At 36.9% G+C, this 19,042-nt stretch overlaps 2 protein-coding genes across 2 annotated transcripts; both read right to left on the bottom strand.

The window, feature by feature from the left end:
• Window positions 1-1,411: 1,411 nt before the first annotated feature.
• On the bottom strand, window positions 1,412-8,456 carry LOC117416063 (calcyphosin-2-like). Its single transcript, XM_059027627.1, has 11 exons — window positions 8,345-8,456; window positions 8,082-8,117; window positions 6,341-6,445; window positions 5,907-5,974; window positions 5,527-5,637; window positions 5,302-5,373; window positions 5,082-5,177; window positions 3,553-4,932; window positions 3,228-3,346; window positions 2,905-3,000; window positions 1,412-2,565 (listed from the first exon to the last, which is right to left on the bottom strand). The coding sequence occupies exons 3-8, from the start codon at window positions 6,356-6,358 to the stop codon at window positions 4,809-4,811; spliced, it is 489 nt and encodes a 162-aa protein (XP_058883610.1). The 5' UTR covers window positions 6,359-6,445; window positions 8,082-8,117; window positions 8,345-8,456; the 3' UTR covers window positions 1,412-2,565; window positions 2,905-3,000; window positions 3,228-3,346; window positions 3,553-4,808.
• A 5,931-nt stretch (window positions 8,457-14,387) lies between these two features.
• LOC117415797 (uncharacterized) lies at window positions 14,388-18,182 on the bottom strand. The gene is made up of 6 exons (XM_034026610.3): window positions 17,812-18,182; window positions 17,122-17,333; window positions 16,934-17,006; window positions 16,211-16,301; window positions 15,620-15,729; window positions 14,388-15,300 (listed from the first exon to the last, which is right to left on the bottom strand). The coding sequence occupies exons 1-6, from the start codon at window positions 17,942-17,944 to the stop codon at window positions 15,008-15,010; spliced, it is 912 nt and encodes a 303-aa protein (XP_033882501.3). The 5' UTR covers window positions 17,945-18,182; the 3' UTR covers window positions 14,388-15,007.
• Between the last annotated feature and the right edge of the window lie 860 nt (window positions 18,183-19,042).

Here is a 19,042-nt window from a genome sequence, read left to right as displayed (position 1 = left end):
AATGAGCCAATATCTGAACATGAAAATCCAGTGTTCGTCCCAGCACTAATATATATATATATATATATATATATATATATATATAATTTTGTTTCTGCAGTGTTTACTTTTCTTTTTACACGGCTGAAGAAGGGCTTTTGTATGACACATCCTGAAATATCTATATATCTATATATCTATATATATAGTTTGTTTGTTTTTAAATCGTTTAAACCTTTTGTGCAAAAAAAAAAAAAAGACATTTGTGTACACTGCAGTTATACTTCCTTTCAAACCTATATACAGCTATGGACAAAAGTTTTACATCACCTACAATTCTAGGACTGAGACATCATTTTGATCTTTTAGTTAACATCATGTAACAAAGAAACTACAAAATGATATCGCAAAAGTCTATCGGAAACCATAATAGTAGTACAGTGTTTCATGTTAGATTTCAAAATGTCACATCTTTCAATTTGTCTGTTTTTCATTAAGTATATGGAAAACTACAAAGCGGTATGTAATTCAAATTTTAATGTTTTAATACTATAAGGTGATGCAAAACATTTAGCTATAGCTGGATATGTTTATGTTCCTTTTTCTGCACTTTGAATGGCTGCTGACATTCCAAAGTCATGCAGTGCTTTAGAACACACCCAAGGCATGGGATGCATTAGTAACAAGCCACGTCTTCTCATGTGTTGTTACTTACATACACATACACTAGCATGTGCACCTGGAAACTGCTTGGATTGTGATTGGATGCACACACAATCCAATCAGAGGCCTAAACAGAAGAGTTTATGATGCATATAATCCTAAAGAAAAAAACCAACCAGACTAATCCCAGAGTTTAAATGACTGAGCTATGAAAATAGGTAGAGAGAACTAAATCCATTTAGCCTAGAATAGGGTGGACTTAACTGAAGTCTTTAAAATCTCAAGTAATAGGCAAAGTAAATCTAAGCTGTATTTTCAGTGTGTCACAAAAACCAGGACCAGAAGACACACTTGGAAATTAAGTGGAGACAGAGGGTAGGAGTCACTTCTTATACACAGAATCGCAAGGGTAAGGAATATTGCTGATGCTGAATTATTGGGATCCTTTAAGACCAGATTTGTCAACTACTAGGTACAAGTTAGACACTGACAGGCCAAACAGCCTCCCCTAGTGTACAGTATAAATGTCCTTTTGTTCCGAAAAGGGTTATTGTAATAAACCAAATACATTAACACTAACCCTCTCGTTGTCCCCCATTATGTCTGGTCTGTAAAAGTTGTTTTTACATTGTAATTGAAAATAACATGTTCATGTGGGAGGAGAGAGAATATTTAAGATGAAATAAAAGCATGGATTCAGCACAACAGGGTGTTTCAAAGGACTATTTGTGACAAGACCAGCAATGTATAGCATGATTCTGGTTATGCGGACCACTGCAGGCACTTTACACTTCAGACACAGGTTAACTACAAAAATGTACATTTATTCAAAATAGTGCCTCCCTGTACACAAAAAACAGCAATAGCATGTGAGAATATTTAAAGGGGTTAAAAATATGTAGTAAACAAATTGACTAAGTACCAGTTCCACATTGCTTATTCTTTAAGTGAAATACCAATGTACCGTTGCCATAAGTGCTGTAACTATAATGTAAGATATTGCTACATTTAACATTCCTAATAACCTTTTCATTTACCTACATATAGATTAATTACCAGGGCTGCATGAGACATTATTTTCTATTAAATATTAAAATAGTTAAGAAGTCCATTTAAGCCCATTGGCATGTAATTTAAACACTTTAAAAGGCCAAATATTAATAATAGTTTTGAAGTGATTTTCAACATAAGGTAAAAAAAAAAAAATTAAAAAAAAACATTACAAGTACAAATTTTGCACTAATTTAAATTTATATCACCTTATTAATGATGCATAACTATTCCTTTAAAACAATCATACAGCAAAGTACAGATTTTTTCCCCTAAAAGTATATGCTTTTTTCTTAAATTCACCTATTTCTATCTGTAAAGTTGTTTTAAAAAAATTGACAATCAAACAAAAGCCTTCAATAAATGAAGGCATCAATACTCATGTTCACAGTAACGCTCACAATAGTTTTTTCCAGCCTCTATCCAGTTTTTTTATATATATATATTCCCCAGGAATTTTTTAGGACATTAGCAAAATCTTCGTCCTCAGTTATTCCAATACTCAGTCCTTCATAATAATCTTCAAATTCAGTGTATGAAACGAAACTGGGATCTCTGCAGGATTCCACAAAAGCAGCTCTGAGTTGTTATTATTATTATTATTTATTTCTTAGCAGACGCCCTTATCCAGGGTGACTTACAATTGTTACAAGATATCACATTATACATTATTTCACATTATACAGATATCACATTATTTTACATACAATTACCCATTTATACAGTTGGGTTTTTACTGGAGCAATCTAGGTAAAGTACCTTGCTCAAGGGTACAGCAGCAGTGTCCCCCACTGGGGATTGAACCCACAACCCTCCGGTCAAGAGTCCAGAGCCCTAACCACTACTCCACACTGCTGCCCTCTGTGGCTTTACCTGTATTGAGATAAATTGATCATAAATTTTTTTACACTCATTTTGTGAGACACTCCAAAACAAATTCCTAATTCTATTGTAGCTTCACATATTTCATCTAGAAATGTCCCACTCTGCTGTTATGAGTGGAGTTCCATATAGAGGGTGCAGCTGCATAATGACAAGATAAATTATTTGGGCAATGCTGGGCTTTTCTTTTCTTCTACATATACATAGATGGATCAACGTTGCTGCCCATCTGTCAAAAGCGGGAATACTGTCTTGCTTAATTGCAACTGTACATAAGTAAACCTGGTAAACACATTTTACAGAATGTTTTCTTTTGGGTTTGAATCTTACCAGATAACACTTTTGGGTGTCCCTTGGCACAGTAGAACTTTTTGATGTCAATCACAGCAATGTTGCCAGTCTTGTTTGGGTCAAGTTTCATATAGGCTTGGAAAATAGACAACACCAAATTAGGAGAGGTTTGAAGAAAGATCAAAAACCTGCCTTTGGCTTTGTACTAGGTTAACAAAGAGGTTGAAACAGAAATGTAAAAGTGGTACCTCAAATACAGTAATACATTTAGGCTATGTCTTCTCTATGGAGTTATGGTGAAGGTTTAAAGCTATGGATAAAATGTAAAAGCAAGTTAATTAGTTTTATTAAAAAACACTTACTTTTCTAACAAAAGACTTGTGATATTCACTCATTTCTCCAATTACTGCCCATTTGAACTCCCCATAATCTACTTGTCCATCACAGTTCTGATCCAGTATCAGCCAAGAGATTCAAAGTCCTAGCAAAATGAATAAAACAACAGCTTTACAGTGTACTGTACAGTGCATCCTTCCAAGACTTAAAATTCAGAACACATTTATAGATTTACTAATCACATAGATTGAACCAATATTTAATAAAATGTAAAATGATTAGAAGTTAATGGATACACGTCTGTCTATTCTATAATGGCTGTCATTTCAGATCACTTATTTTTCTGTGTACCTTATCAGGCAGGTCCAAATGAAATTCTTTCAGAGCTTGTCTGAGCTCTGTCTTCTGTAAAACACCATCGCCAGACGTGTCTTTATTTCGGAAGTACTTTCCTAATCCTGTCAGTGTACGAACTCCTCTCTTACTTAGCCTTTCCTTCAACTTTCCTAGAGGGACAGAAATAAATAAATGAGTGAAAAAGCAGTCTACTGTACACTGTGAAACAAAGGTTTCAAACAAAGCAATACATTATACCAGGACATGTATCTCAGCCTGCAGATTTAAGGATTACCTTGAATGGTCTTGAAGACATTTTTGTAATAAATCTCACCCAAGTCTGTAGGTTTTAAAGAGATTACTTCCTTGGAGAGTTCCAGGCCCCCATGAGTGTAAATCTTTATCTGAACTAAATCAGCTTAGATTTATCATGGTCCAGATTGTTAAATAATGTACCTTTAATTTTTCTTTTCATTGTTAATACCCTGACAACTTTTTACACTATAACTTTAAAGTCTGTTTCAAAGCTCTTTTCAAAATGGCCGCTCCCGTGCACTGATAGTGTAAGGATTACTGACCATATTGTCAAACAGGTAAACACAGCAATAACGATCCATGATGTGGTACAGAACTGAAAAACCAGAGTACTTGTTATTTATTTTTTTGTTTTTTTTAATCTCTCTTCCTGCAGTGATTTGGAGGACAGATCTCAAATGCCAGTGCCCATTTTGAAAAAAGATTTGAAAAACAGACTTTAAAGTTATAAGTGTAAATAGTTGTTGGGAAAATTAAGAAAAATTCCAGGTACATTACTTAAACAGTTGTAGCAATACGTGGGGATGTATAACGCAATATTTTTCGGAACTCTGCTACTTACTCTTTAAGCAAGATCGTGTGTATTGTCCAAGTTTATAATTCCAAAGTAATACTGCAATCTAAATACGTTAAAGACAAATAAGATAAAAAAGAGGAAGCAAATATTCAACTTACAGCAGCATACTTTTGGGAACTTCACCCACATTAGTAATCCGAATGGTGAAGGACGTCTTCTGTCTAATACTTTCCGGTAGATTTTGTCCAGATGTGGCGAAAGTTATGTTGGCCCCGTTTACATTTATATAAACAGTGTGAACATGTGAACACAATGTCAAAAAGTATAATATGAATGAACAGGAACTGTAACACATTACTGCAGAACATATTGTAGAACAATTTATTGCTAACACCATAAAATATCAAAGCTTCCCACAAGAAAACATTTTCTTGGTATGTTACCAACTAGTTAATAATGCGGTACTTACAACATAGAAATCTCGAATTTGGTATTGCATTCCTTTTCTCCTTCCATGCTGATGACTGTAAGCACCCTTCTGAATAAATGGAAGTGCATTTGATCTGTGTAAACAAGGAGATGATAGCTACATCTAGATAGATAGACAGATAGACAGGAGATAGATACACACACAATTACAAATTAAAGTAATATTTGACAATTGCTGTTCAATTGCCAGTTTAGAGAAATCGACAAACAGCTGCCGTCTCACCTATTTTTTCCAAAATGACGATATTCACAGACTGTTAGAGATTTATCAAAGCCAAAGAAGAATCCGATCAGCTCTCTGCAAGCATCACGTCCATTTCTACAATCAACAATATATATTTCAGTGTTATAAAGCGATTACTTTCCTACACATGCATCTTCTTAGTATTACATTTTAGTCCCAATTGCTTTCCAAGAAATGGGAAAGTACTCCGTTAACATACCTTGATAAGATTCTAGCATCAAAGCGCAATTTGTTAGACAAATTTTCTGTTAATGCTGAACTGGTCTTCACTCTAAAACAGACATAAATCACTATTAGTTTTCAAAGAATGCAGGACACTGCCAAACAGGATCAAGATTGTTGCTGTAGTTTTTTTTTACTGTATAAACTATGTTAACTGTACCCAGCCTCAATCAAAATGAATTCCCCGAGTATGTGTGCCTACTTTGTGTCATGTAGTGTCCTGTTCTTAAAGCGTAAAGGTGCTGATCCAAGCCCTGGGAGAGAATTCTGTTCTCTGATGGTCCCATTTTGTTCAGGATCACTTATGACAGCCCTACAAGGGAAAAGAACAACTGTAAGCATACAACTTATTGATCAGACTCATGCACTTTTGTGAATTGCTTGTAAACAAGATGTTACATCACCAAAGTACACTGTATATCGATACATGTATTAAATAAATATACTGAATTTGATATATTCTGAGTAGTTTGATACTATTTACAATATTTTAGCATGGAGGTGGTTGAGTATTACATAATTTCCTAATAGTACATCACATATTAAAATTGTACCTGTCTATTTAATATTGAAAGAGCTTACCTGGACAGTTGGTCCGCCATCACCTGCTCCACCACGGCTTGCTTTCTCCTCTCTATTGCAAAGTCTTCCTATAAACATTTTCAAATAAGCATTGCACACTTCATGTGGCACACTTTATGTTGCTGGCAGGTATAAAAATGACAGAATCACTAAATGAATATGTATAAAGTGCAACAATATTATCCCACTAATGAGCATTTGAATTTAGAGCAATAGTTGGAATAGCTGCAACCTTTGATGTAAGTACACATAACAAAGTTAATTGATTTCCCATGAACTTGTTTGTAATCTTAGCATCCTTTTTGTCCTTGTAATATATGCCATCTGGTGGATATGATGTGCTACAGCTCATTAAATCTTATGCTGCATAATATAAACAAAGCCTGCCAATTTAAAAATACAGGATAGGAAGTCAGTAAGTAAATGACACTTACTGCTGCTAGCTTTCTCATACTGTGCTGTGCGCTGTACGGTTTGCTTGTGTAACACTGCTGCTGAAGAGCTTTCTCATCAAGAGCTGTCAGATCATCTTCAACAGCCTGTGAATCCAAAAAAGTTATATTTATTTTATGTATTTATTGATCAAGCACATAACCTTTGAAAAATCTTGTAGATAATTTAAATATCGAGTGCATTTAATCCCTTCACATTTGCTTTATTATTGTAATAGTAATAAATATGCTCCATCTTATTTCTTTTTTTTATTACAAAGGTCTCTAGAATACCACCCTGTCTCATGTAAATCAAACACTACCTTTGTGTGCTCTTTTTGAACATGTGATTCTAGCTGGGGGTGAATAACTTGCCAATCATTTTCAGTGATTACGGGTCCAAACCTATTTACCTGTGTGTGTGCTTCATTCCTTGGGGAGTGCTCTAGCTGTGTGCCCGTTTTACTCTTCTCCTTCACATTCTGAGAATGCTGCCTGTAAGTCTCCTTTAAATCAGACTCATACTGTTTATATTTCTACTTGTATCTCTCTGAAGGTGCTGGCAAATTCCCAGGGACGGTCTTCTCTTCCCACGGAAACGGCTTAAAATAATTTTTAAAAATCTAATCAAGAACTACCAGAACTGCACACAATTAGAATTTGCATTTAACTATCTCCTTTAAAAAAAATACTCTGTGCTTTAAGTTAAGTGATTTAGACATTATACTCTGATATCTGCACCTAATCAGCAAGTATTCTCCTAAAGCCCCTTTCACACTGGCACTCCTACCCGGGTTCTGGCTACCCGGGTCACAATCCCGCGTAGTGTGAAACCATGTACCTGGGTCGTACCCGGGTCGACACGCTTTGACCCGGGTCGAACGAGACAAAATGCATGATGGTCTTTCGTAAGCCGGCGAAATAACAAACAGCCAGATTTTTGTTGATTGAGACACACCATGAGCCAGATTCCAGCAGGGATGAAGAAACATTTGCTATAATCAACATTTGGGCCGACGGTTCAATCCAGAGATGTCTGGATGAAATCGTCCATAACAAACTGTTTCTGGGGCACCCAGGTCGACCCAGCATGCCAGTGTGAAAGGGGTTTTAGACTTTGTATCAGGGAAGCTGAAAGGGTTGTGCAGGCAAAGTCACAGCAGAATAATGATGCAAGCAACACAATCCTCTTGCCTTCACATTTTAAAGTGACTAAAGCATGTCACTAAAAACTATAAATCACATTACAGAATTACTTCAGGGCTAGTGCAATTAACCTCAGAACAATGATGTAATCAGTCTTCTTAGAGATTTCTAGAGAAACGGTTCCGTACACAGTCATTCCATTCAACCCCCATGCCAATTTCTGTGCAAGATAAAGGCTAATTATCAAATTTTTGTTACATTTAAAAAAAAAAAAAGGAACCATCAACAGTGTAAACTATATGCTACTGCAGTTTATATATTGAGTACTGTAAATGTTGAAAATAAATTGTCAAAATTGCACGGAATATTGTACACACAAATTTTATTTGCCCTTTCAAATGTTAATAGAGATGGCCAGGGCTTTCTCAGTCATTAGCGTGTAAAGGCAAAAAAAAAAAAAAAACTATTTTCAGTTTTGAATGCAGCATCCATGTATGAATTTGTCAGTAAAAACTTTTCTGAACCAACATGAATCAACTGATCAAGTGAATATTGCAGTCTACTGTAAAAACAGTATTAATATATGTTGTAAACATACCTTTTTATTGGCTTCAGTATTTTTATGGAAAGGTTTCTGTTAAAAAAAGACAAAAAAAGTGTTACAATTTAACCAATCTGCCAAATAGGGCAAGTTCCTTGCATGACCATTTCCTGAAAAACTGTCTATATGATTTTTTTTTTTTTTACAATTAATTTCTCATTAAAAGATCCTATCCCAACTTTATAACAGTGTGTATTAAAACAAGATAACCCAACAGTAAGGTGCTGCGCTCCTAGCAGAGTTGTCCTCAATGCACTCACCTGCTGGCTGTGGTGGTGCAGCGCATATGGAGTTCCCCAGCTTACCGTGGAGCTGGAGTCTGGAGGTGCTAAGCAAAGGTACCCTTTGCTGGCAGGTATATAAGAATCACAGGAGTGTTTACAAAGTTATATTATTTCATGTCTATGAAAGAAATTATTAAAAAAAAGATATACTCTAAGAGCACGCCAATTGATTGCTAGGGCACACACAATTCTCTTCTATCAAATGAAAGAGATACAAGAGGCTCATCCTGACCAAACTGTTATCATGTACAGTACATGCAAAATGTATTAGGCCTACACTGTTCACATGTCAGTTAATGTATAATTTAGTGGCCTTACAACTTACCGTCCAGTATAAAATGCATTACAATACTAAAGAGCTATATTTGATAAGCATTTGACACAGGGGGAAAAGGGAAAGGGGTAGCAAAACATCAGAATAGTAAAAACGTTAATTAAGTTACTAACTGCTAATTGAAAACCAATTGCTTGTTTGATTGCCTGAATTCAAACTAATACTGCCAGATATGAGACACTTCACAAGGAGCCTGGTAACAAACATGGACCATTGTCAATCTATTGAGTCCCCCAGCCTACCAGGTCAACATGAGGTCGTTTATTTAGCCTAGCTTACCTCATCCTCCGAATCCTCTAGATTCTCAGTTCAATTCAGGCACCCTGTAAAACAGGGGAAATAGTCTTAACAAAAGTAGATAAAATATGTGTGTGTGTGGGGGGGGGGGAGGGTTATATAAACATTAACTATTTGTTATAACATAAACTATAACAGTGTTATACAAGTAACTAAAATATTTCAGTTTGTAAACAGCTGTTTAGGGTATGTGGGGGATCTCAACTTGTTTTAACAGCTTTTAAGGAGGGAAATTGTTAAAGTTTCTGTTTAGCAACCTGTATAAGAGCAAGCATTAAAAAATTGTGAAATTGGCTTACTCATTAGGACGAGGGCCTCGTGTGGCTCTTGAATTGGCTCTCCATCCCTGCAAAAACAGTACAGCCCATTTACAGATTTACTTCCTTATTATACTTAACATATTTTATACAGATTTTATTCTTGTGAAATTTCTCAGATTCCAAAGATTCTGTTTAAATGTGTAATTAAAAAAAAAAAAAATTATATATATATATATATATATATATATATATATATATATATATATATATATATGTTGGTGTTTTCAACTTCTCTTTGGAGTTATTAGTTTATTTGGCAGACGCCTTTATCTAAGACGACTTACAAGTGTTACAGGGCAAAAATAACATTTAAAGACAGTGTAGTTTACAGTAAGTTCAAATACTGCTACAATACAATAAGACATAACAACTTATGATTAAGACAATTTGTATCTACGATGACATGATCGTAGTGCAATAGTGCAAGGACAGCGTCCAGTAACATGCTTAAGTGAGGCAAGTTCAGTGCTTAGTAGAAGGGGTAGATGAAGAGAGTCTAGTCTGTAGACTCAAGTTCACTCAATATAGTGCTGGGATAAGACTGGATTTGCCAACCATACAGTCTTTTTAGGGTTACCATTTTCTTTCTTGGCTTTTATCTTTGGTAAGTCAAAAATATATTTATTTGTACAAGATAGTAAATAAATGTGTATATCTACAGTTGAAATTATGGGTTACTGTCGATGCCCAGTGTGTTCCCAGCCAAACTATTTTAGCTAGCAGTGGTTATATAAGAGTTCAGACAACTCATATATAAAACATTGTCTTTAAAATATAATGAAAAAAATGTTGTTGTTTTTTTTGCTTGTTTTGGTATTTTTTGTTTTGTTTTTACTGTACCTGCGCAGAGTTTTTTCCTGCTTCCAGATGGGTCTGGCCTCCTCCTCTCGGAGTTGCTGTTATGCCTTTAATCTGCAAATCCATTTCAGGTTTCTACGTGGGGCGGACACAAAACGTAGCCCTGCTAAGAAGAAAATAAAAAGTAAAATATGATATTTCTCTCCTCACGCGTTAAGAAGAAACCAACTCCGGAAGCTTTTCAAGAAACATCAAGAAGCCACACCTGCCTGTCAAACCTGTTGCTTTGGTTTCATCCAAACAATCCGGGCCAATCAAACACCTTCGCTCATGCGATACTGTAAACAATCACTAGTGCTAGAAACAGAGAAACTTATTCCGGTAGACTTCGGTTTAAATACCGCTCATCAGAAAATAATGTACAGTAAGTGGGAAAGCTGAATTTATTTTGAGCTCCATCAGTTTTTCGTTTACTAACTTGCTGTAAAGCTTGTTGCCTGTAGATTGATGGATAGCTTTCATCAGTACCCTAACGCGTAACGCTGTTTTAAAGAGTGCGTTCCAGATTAAATTAAAATACGTTTTAAAGACCAGTCTTTTATATTGCAGTCTTTCTGATCCAAGGGTTCATTTTTTGCTTGGAAACACTTCCGTTGACGGGGGCGCGTCTGGAATACGCGGTGTGGCAGATGGTGCTGTGTAACTGGAGACCACAGCTGCCAAGTCCGCTTATAATAATAATTTTTAGTCGCGGGTTGTGTGATTGACTGGTGTCAATGTATATGCACGTCATTAGAATTATGGGTTGTGTGATTGACTGGTGTCAATGTATATGCACGTCATTAGAATTATGGGTTGTTTGATTGACTGGTGCCAATGTATATGCACGTCATTAGAATTTTAGAATTGTCCTATCCCCACCAGTTCAACTAAGAAAAACTAGAACTACTAAAAAAAAAAAAAAAAAAAAAAAAAAAAAAAAAAAAAAACGGAATTTGTATAAACCCGGCTCGTTTTGGGCTTTTTTTTTTCTTCTCGTGAGACTTGGCAACACTGCTGGAGCCCTTTACTCAGTCGAGACTACACAAAACATAATTGTCTTTGCTATTTATTTATTTTTTCAATGGTAACAACTGTGGTTAAACCGTTAAGGCTTGACCTAACAAAGTTTAGCAGCTGTTGGATGGCATCGTAAAGACCTGAGTAATTAATTCGTTTATATTGCTGTCTATTGAATCAAAAGGAAAGCTGGCAAAGGGCATTTGGCAAATAGCAAAAATAATAATACATTAATTGGTTTGTTTTTTCCTATTTTATTTCATTTGCGTTGTAGTTGTTATTTAACTATTTTGATAGGCTTATTTCAGGGAAGAAGAAAACAAACCAGCCTGAGTGTTATACTCAGCAAAGTAGGTTCTTTCTTTAGCAGTCAGTTTGCAGTTTGCATCACAAGTAAGGCTTGCTCATTCCTGCAGGGCTTCGCGTTGTGGTCCTGTTCACTACCCTCGAGTCCTACAGGTTCTGGCGCTGGCGAGGTCTGCAGCTGCCAGCAGGGGTTGCAGCATAAACACATTTTCAGAACTTTTTTTTGACAGTATCCTTATCTAGCCTTCTTGTGTGTTACCCTTTGTAATGTCTACCTCTTGGGAACTGAATAAATGACATGAGAGATTTATTTAAACAGAAAAGGCCTTTTTTGAGTGTGCTGTAATTTCCACGGCAACAGACTGTGTCCCTGACTCAAACCAGGGATATGATACAGTGTTGATTGCTGGTGCAGTGTAAGGATGCATCCCTGATTGAATACTGTACCATTAAAAAAAGTAGTATTGGCTCTTTAGCACCTTTTCTTCCTGGTTAGCGCAGTGTAGAGAATTGCACTGCGAAAAATAAACGTGTTCTGAATGTACCAGGAATCCATGTTTGGGTTCTCTCTCTCTTTAGCTTAGGGCTTGGATTTGACTGTTACTACTGTTACTAAAACCATACCAGGAAATGCATCAGAACTGCATTTCTTTTTTTCAGACTAGAAGTGCATGAAAAATATTTATGTGATCACAAGCAATACATACAATTAGTATAAATATTTTTTTCTTTTCTTTATATTTAATTATTTTAAGGCATGGAGTATTAGATCAAACATCCAACATCTCCATCACTGGTGTAAGAGAGAATTTGAGAAGTGTATTTCTTTCTTTCATTACTTTTTATTACTAATGATGGTTTGAATTAACAATGTATAATTACTAACAAAATACAGTAAGCTTAGCAGTTAATATGAGATTAAGAAAATACTGTAGCAAAACAAGGGTGTAGGAACGTTGGCATTTTTATTACTTCTGCTTCTTCTGTAACCCAATGCTGCCGGTACGCAGAAGTTGCCTGGAGTTGATAAACAGCTAAAATCAGAAAGGCACGAACAGTTTGTGAGGCGTATACTAATGTTGTTTTGCATGCATGTATAAAAAGGTTTGCGTGAACTCTGCTGTGTTAGAGAATTTTGAAGTTCTCTCCAGCACTGTAACCTCGCTCTTGTGTGATTACAATAAAGCAACCTCTGGTTTTGAAACTGGAACTTGGTGTGTGACATACAGTGCCTTGCGAAAGTATTCGGCCCCCTTGAACTTTGCGACCTTTTGCCACATTTCAGGCTTCAAACATAAAGATATGAAACTGTAATTTTTTGTGAAGAATCAACAACAAGTGGGACACAATCATGAAGTGGAACGAAATTTATTGGATATTTCAAACTTTTTTAACAAATAAAAAACTGAAAAATTGGGCGTGCAAAATTATTCAGCCCCTTTACTTTCAGTGCAGCAAACTCTCTCCAGAAGTTCAGTGAGGATCTCTGAATTATCCAATGTTGACCTAAATGACTAATGATGATAAATAGAATCCACCTGTGTGTAATCAAGTCTCCGTATAAATGCACCTGCACTGTGATAGTCTCAGAGGTCCGTTTAAAGCGCAGAGAGCATCATGAAGAACAAGGAACACACCAGGCAGGTCCGAGATACTGTTGTGGAGAAGTTTAAAGCCGGATTTGGATACAAAAAGATTTCCCAAGCTTTAAACATCCCAAGGAGCACTGTGCAAGCGATAATATTGAAATGGAAGGAGTATCAGACCACTGCAAATCTACCAAGACCTGGCCGTCCCTCTAAACTTTCAGCTCATACAAGGAGAAGACTGATCAGAGATGCAGCCAAGAGGCCCATGATCACTCTGGATGAACTGCAGAGATCTACAGCTGAGGTGGGAGACTCTGTCCATAGGACAACAATCAGTCGTATACTGCACAAATCTGGCCTTTATGGAAGAGTGGCAAGAAGAAAGCCATTTCTTAAAGATATCCATAAAAAGTGTTGTTTACAGTTTGCCACAAGCCACCTGGGAGACACACCAAACATGTGGAAGAAGGTGCTCTGGTCAGATGAAACCAAAATCGAACTTTTTGGCAACAATGCAAAACGTTATGTTTGGCGTAAAAGCAACACAGCTCATCACCCTGAACACACCATCCCCACTGTCAAACATGGTGGTGGCAGCATCATGGTTTGGGCCTGCTTTTCTTCAGCAGGGACAGGGAAGATGGTTAAAATTGATGGGAAGATGGATGGAGCCAAATACAGGACCATTCTGGAAGAAAACCTGATGGAGTCTGCAAAAGACCTGAGACTGGGACGGAGATTTGTCTTCCAACAAGACAATGATCCAAAACATAAAGCAAAATCTACAATGGAATGGTTCACAAATAAACATATCCAGGTGTTAGAATGGCCAAGTCAAAGTCCAGACCTGAATCCAATCGAGAATCTGTGGAAAGAACTGAAAACTGCTGTTCACAAATGCTCTCCATCCAACCTCACTGAGCTCGAGCTGTTTTGCAAGGAGGAATGGGCAAAAATTTCAGTCTCTCGATGTGCAAAACTGATAGAGACATACCCCAAGCGACTGACAGCTGTAATCGCAGCAAAAGGTGGCGCTACAAAGTATTAACTTAAGGGGGCTGAATAATTTTGCACGCCCAATTTTTCAGTTTTTTATTTGTTAAAAAAGTTTGAAATATCCAATAAATTTCGTTCCACTTCATGATTGTGTCCCACTTGTTGTTGATTCTTCACAAAAAATTACAGTTTCATATCTTTATGTTTGAAGCCTGAAATGTGGCAAAAGGTCGCAAAGTTCAAGGGGGCCGAATACTTTCGCAAGGCACTGTATCTCTTTTCTTACATTGGTGACATATTTCTGTTTAGATAGCGCACAGAATGAGCAGGATCTATACAAGATGCACAGCAGACAATGCTATAGATGTGCTTTTTAACCTACACAAAGACATACAATGGTATACAGCAAAACAGTTTAACTGCAACAATGCACATCATTTATATTACAGAAAACAAGGAAGAAGTAAAACACCATGACCAACATTCACATAATGCATGTATGAAGAGTACTGTATACCCTCAGATTCTCAATAGTGCATGTATGATGGGTACTGTATACCCTCAGATTCTGATTCTCAATAGTGTCCTCATCAACCTGTAGAAATGAAGAACTGCTAAAAAGGAAAAAAAAGCATTTTTGTTTAGTTCTCTAGTTTTCCCTGAAGAAAATATATTGTATTTTGTTTTACAGCCTGCAGGAACCCAATCTTTACAATTAAAAATGAATAAATAGATGAAGCCCAATTTCTCCAGATTGCATCCCCAGTGCAGATTCATTATTGTGCCATGCAGCTCAGATAGGGTACATTCAAAATATATAAAACCATGTTAATAGTGCACAGCTCTACTGATACCTGCAATATTATGCTTTTTTTTTCACCATCTAAGAAAAAGGCAAATTCTTTAAAATAGTATTTCTAAAAGCAGAATACACCACTGATCATTCACGCTTGTTACGCCTTCGTAGTCCCCTCTCCTCCAGCTCTTCAGAGACACTTTGAGTAGCCTCCACATCTTCATTTTGAGTTTCACTGGAGACGACGCTGAGATCGTCCTCTTTAGATTCATCATCTTCATTTTCACAAATGTCACTCAGAACTTCGTCTGCATTGGGATCCTCCAACAGATTTTCTTCGCTATCACTGATCTCCTCACCCTCCTTCGCATTGCATTCGGTCTCACTTTCCTTTAGTGACTGGATGAGGTCTTCAAGCTTCTTATCGCATGTTGGTTCTAGAGAATCGATGGAAAACAAAGATGTCTATATTAGCCAAACAAACAAGGTCCTTGTGGCAGAGTGGAAGCCCTGAAGGTGTAAATAGCGTGTGTTTGTATATCTCTGTAAATAATGCAAGTTTTGCAGTATTTGAGCAATTATAATTAGAAGCACTCGGTTAAGGAGAGATAAAAAACAATATGAAAATGAAATTTGAAGCTACTTACTCAGTAAACTTCACAATGCACAAACCTTTTTATTCAAAGTTAGAACTCATTTGTCTGTTTTCTAGGGTAGAACAGGTGAAAGGGATATTAAAAAAACAGGACATACGACCTTCAGTGTTTAGCTGGGGTCTATTCATGCCTCGCTTTCTCATCAGCTGTCTGATGGACTGGAGCTGCGCCATGATCTCGTTCTTCTGTTCAGAGGCCACGGATTCAACACTGGAAAAAAAATACACAAATCCACCAGGTGAGAAAACAGAGGCATCAGCAATACCCAGCAGGACCAGCGCTGGATAGACAAATGAAGCGTGAACAATAATTAAAACAATTAAAACATTAGAGTCTACACCTTATTTATTATTGGGATAATGAAAGACTACATTGCCTTAGCAGAAGTTGTGTTTGAGTTTAAGGGCCGTACTGTAAGAAAAAAAAAAAAAAAAAAGGTTGCATATACTCTACTTCATGCTACCTTAACACGACTGAATTTACTATGCAAACAGCATCCCTGACTTGCGAGTCCCTATTTAACCACTGCTATTCCTGAAACAAATACAGAACCCCAGTGCACATCCGGCTTCCTGATCTTCATTCAGTTTACAGTGGTGTATCTGTATCACAGCTGAGAATACAACTTTATATGTGTTCTGTAACGCTGCATTGAGAATCAAGGCTAAGATTTGTAACACATTCAACTTACCAGTTTGTTAATGGATCTAGCTGGGTCAGTATGGAGTTCAGCATCTTTTCCGTCTGGGACAGCCTTTGCTCCAGTTCATGCAGTTGATTTTCTAATAAGAGAAATAAATACATATCATAAACTTGACTATTGTGACAACCCACAGTTTTATCATGTTACCAAGTGAAAGGGAGGATAAACCCTTAATAAAGATGTTCTGCCCTGGGTACAGGGTTAGGAAATCCAGGCCAGGGGCTTGAGAGATTGTTTACATTTCCGAGCACGCACCCACAAAGTTTATTAGATTTTATTTTTTTCACATGCTGGTTTTGAGAAACGCATTATGTTACCTTGCTGTCCCATGTTGTCCGTATTGCAGTGTTATATTTTTTAAACATATTGCCATCTCTTTTGCATTTTTAATCACACATCATGGGCCATACAACAACAGGGCAATACATTTCTCAAAACAAAACAAAAAAATCTCTAAGGGTTGCAGTGTATCCAGATCACCTTCCCTGCTGCTACAATGCTTGTTTAATGTTCCCATAATACACCGCTCATTTCAATCAGAGCACCAGCATTGTTGCAGGAGGGAGGATAAACTGGATACACGGATGTTGAAAAGAAAGAATCTCTTTCTTCTAGTGAATGCTGACGTGTAAAAATCGAAGTCATTTCCTTGTTTATTTATGGATGTGTGAATACAAAATATCAAAACGATGGGGAATATTTACAAATCACCTGTGTCTTCCGGCTTTCTGGTCCCTTTAGAAGTTTCCCTCTTGACTGCTCCCGTCTCGTCTTGTGACTTTATCTGTAAATCACAGGTTAAATAAAACACTCAAATTAAAAGCAGGCTATACGTCTATATAATAAGCAGCACCACATCAGAACTAGACAATATGGTCGAATACATACGGTCAGCGTACCTTAAGAAACTTGTACACTGCAAAGACAGCAACTCCAATTGCATAGAGTGGCATAAGTGTGAACACAAATCCTTTGTTGTTTGCCTTGTATTTTCCGTTCTTCATTTCTTGCTCCATGACTTTTCTCATTTGTTGCATGCTTTCAAATGATTGGCTCTTAGAGCCGTCTGCATTCATGCTGGAATGGTGCCCTCTTCCAGGGCCCAGCTCAACTAAAACACAAAGCATGCCAGCTGTTAGAACGCTGCACTTCTAATGCATTTCCACTTTAAACAATCCTGGGCATGACCCTCAGTTGTTATGTTCGTTGCATTGCCGCTGCATTTAGATTACTGGTTATATATAGTTTGCCCATACAACAACATTCTAATTCATCCCAACGCTTGCAAGAGGTACACTACTGTTTTGTTTTGTTTTTTTAAGAACTTTAATATAAACCCTAACCTTCTCATGCAGTACACAATAATTGCTGAAATAATTTTTGATTGAGGACATTTTCCCAGATGATTCAATGCACCAGTTTTGAATATTTTTTTTGGATTCAATCTTGAAATTCCAATCTTGCATTCAAATAACCAGCCCCTTGCCCAACACTATAACCAGCAGTATGCTAGCCATACTGTGAATGTGTGTAGTTAACCACCTATGCAGCGTAACCATTGATTACAAGCATCTTAATGAATGACGTACCTTTTCTTGGCTGATGGGCATCGAACGCTCTCGCATCTTTAGTTCCACCTCCGGACATTCTAGGGAAAATCACGAAGGCAAACATCACCAAAGAAAACGCGATCAGGACCTGCTGAGAGGAGGTAACCCCCATCGTTGCACGAGTAGCACCAGTCCGTCTTGTCAAGACTAGACACAGCGTTGCATTACTACACAAAATGATTATGGAAACAATGGTTTAATCATAAGTGTTATTTAAATAACACAAAAAAACGACATTATCTTAAAAAGCTAGCAAACAAACACAGGAACATCACTCGTTGAGAGTCATTGCGTTTGTTTACTTCCTGATTCTCTGCCAGCTGTCGCTAAAAAGGAAGTAACGTGTTAAAGGGGGGTGGGATTAAACAGATTGACACACAATGAATTCAACCCGTATGAAGCAAGATCCGCGAGGAAAATCAGACGTGTTGCATTGACTGCTCTGGGGACGATTGCATTGTGAAGCACAGTTTGGGCAGTCAAATGATTAGAATATCCACACAAAAAAAACCAAGCACCCATTCTCATTCCATGAGCAGTCCTGCTCAGACTCGGGCAACTGCGTATCATCGATGTATGCAATAGGGAACCGTGTGTAAGGATGCTTTGTGTTTAAAAATATATATAAGAAAAACAGTATGCAGTGTCGCACAGGGTCTGTTAGCATACGGCTATCACCTGGCATGGCAAGTCAACACATATGTTTGCATTGATTTGCAGTCACTGTTTAAATTACATTGTAAAAAGGCCCCTTTTTTACAATCCTTATTTTCTCCTCACAGCAATGTAAAGCCACCCCTGTATTTATTATTAATGCCACCACGAGCTGCCCAAACCTCTCTTTAAATGACCTAGTAGGACTCACGTGACCTAACAAACCCTCGGGAATACCGGATGCAACATGTTGATTTGATTGCTACTGTAAAAAAGCATGGATTGAAATTAATTGTAGCATGCGGATGCAAAGACTTAATGGCTTGAAGCATATTCACAAAGACATAAACTCGCATTTCCATCTATATAGTTAGCAAAAAGAAAATTCTTCCGTTTCCCTAAAGATCCAAAACAATTTAGCAAGAGCCATGCTGGTTTGTATGGTATTTTAAACAACAAAAATAATAAGGTCATTCAAAATAATATACATATTTTAACGCATTATAAGAGCTACGTAATTATCAAATAGCCTAAACTTGTTTTATAATGGTGCTTT

The sequence above is a fragment of the Acipenser ruthenus genome, chromosome 7 (genome assembly GCF_902713425.1).
Source record: "Acipenser ruthenus chromosome 7, fAciRut3.2 maternal haplotype, whole genome shotgun sequence".
Lineage (NCBI taxonomy): Eukaryota > Metazoa > Chordata > Actinopteri > Acipenseriformes > Acipenseridae > Acipenser > Acipenser ruthenus.
This window is presented reverse-complemented; position numbering and strand designations above follow the sequence as displayed.

What these genes read in the sequence shown, in the direction of transcription:
- LOC117416063 (XM_059027627.1), bottom strand. An exon ending in ATGGCGGACCAACTGTCCAG is followed by an intron (nt 5,638 to 5,906) that starts GTAAGCTCTTTC and finishes TTTCCCTTGTAG; the next exon opens with GGCTGTCATAAGTGATCCTG. An exon ending in GATGCTAGAATCTTATCAAG is followed by an intron (nt 5,178 to 5,301) that starts GTATGTTAACGG and finishes TGTTGATTGTAG; the next exon opens with AAATGGACGTGATGCTTGCA.
- LOC117415797 (XM_034026610.3), bottom strand. Translation starts at nt 17,944, where the DNA reads ATGGGGGTTACCTCCTCTCAGCAGGTCCTGATCGCGTTTTCTTTGGTG. An exon ending in CAGAAAGCCGGAAGACACAG is followed by an intron (nt 16,302 to 16,933) that starts GTGATTTGTAAA and finishes TTCTCTTATTAG; the next exon opens with AAAATCAACTGCATGAACTG. An exon ending in CTAGATCCATTAACAAACTG is followed by an intron (nt 15,730 to 16,210) that starts GTAAGTTGAATG and finishes TTTTTTTTCCAG; the next exon opens with TGTTGAATCCGTGGCCTCTG.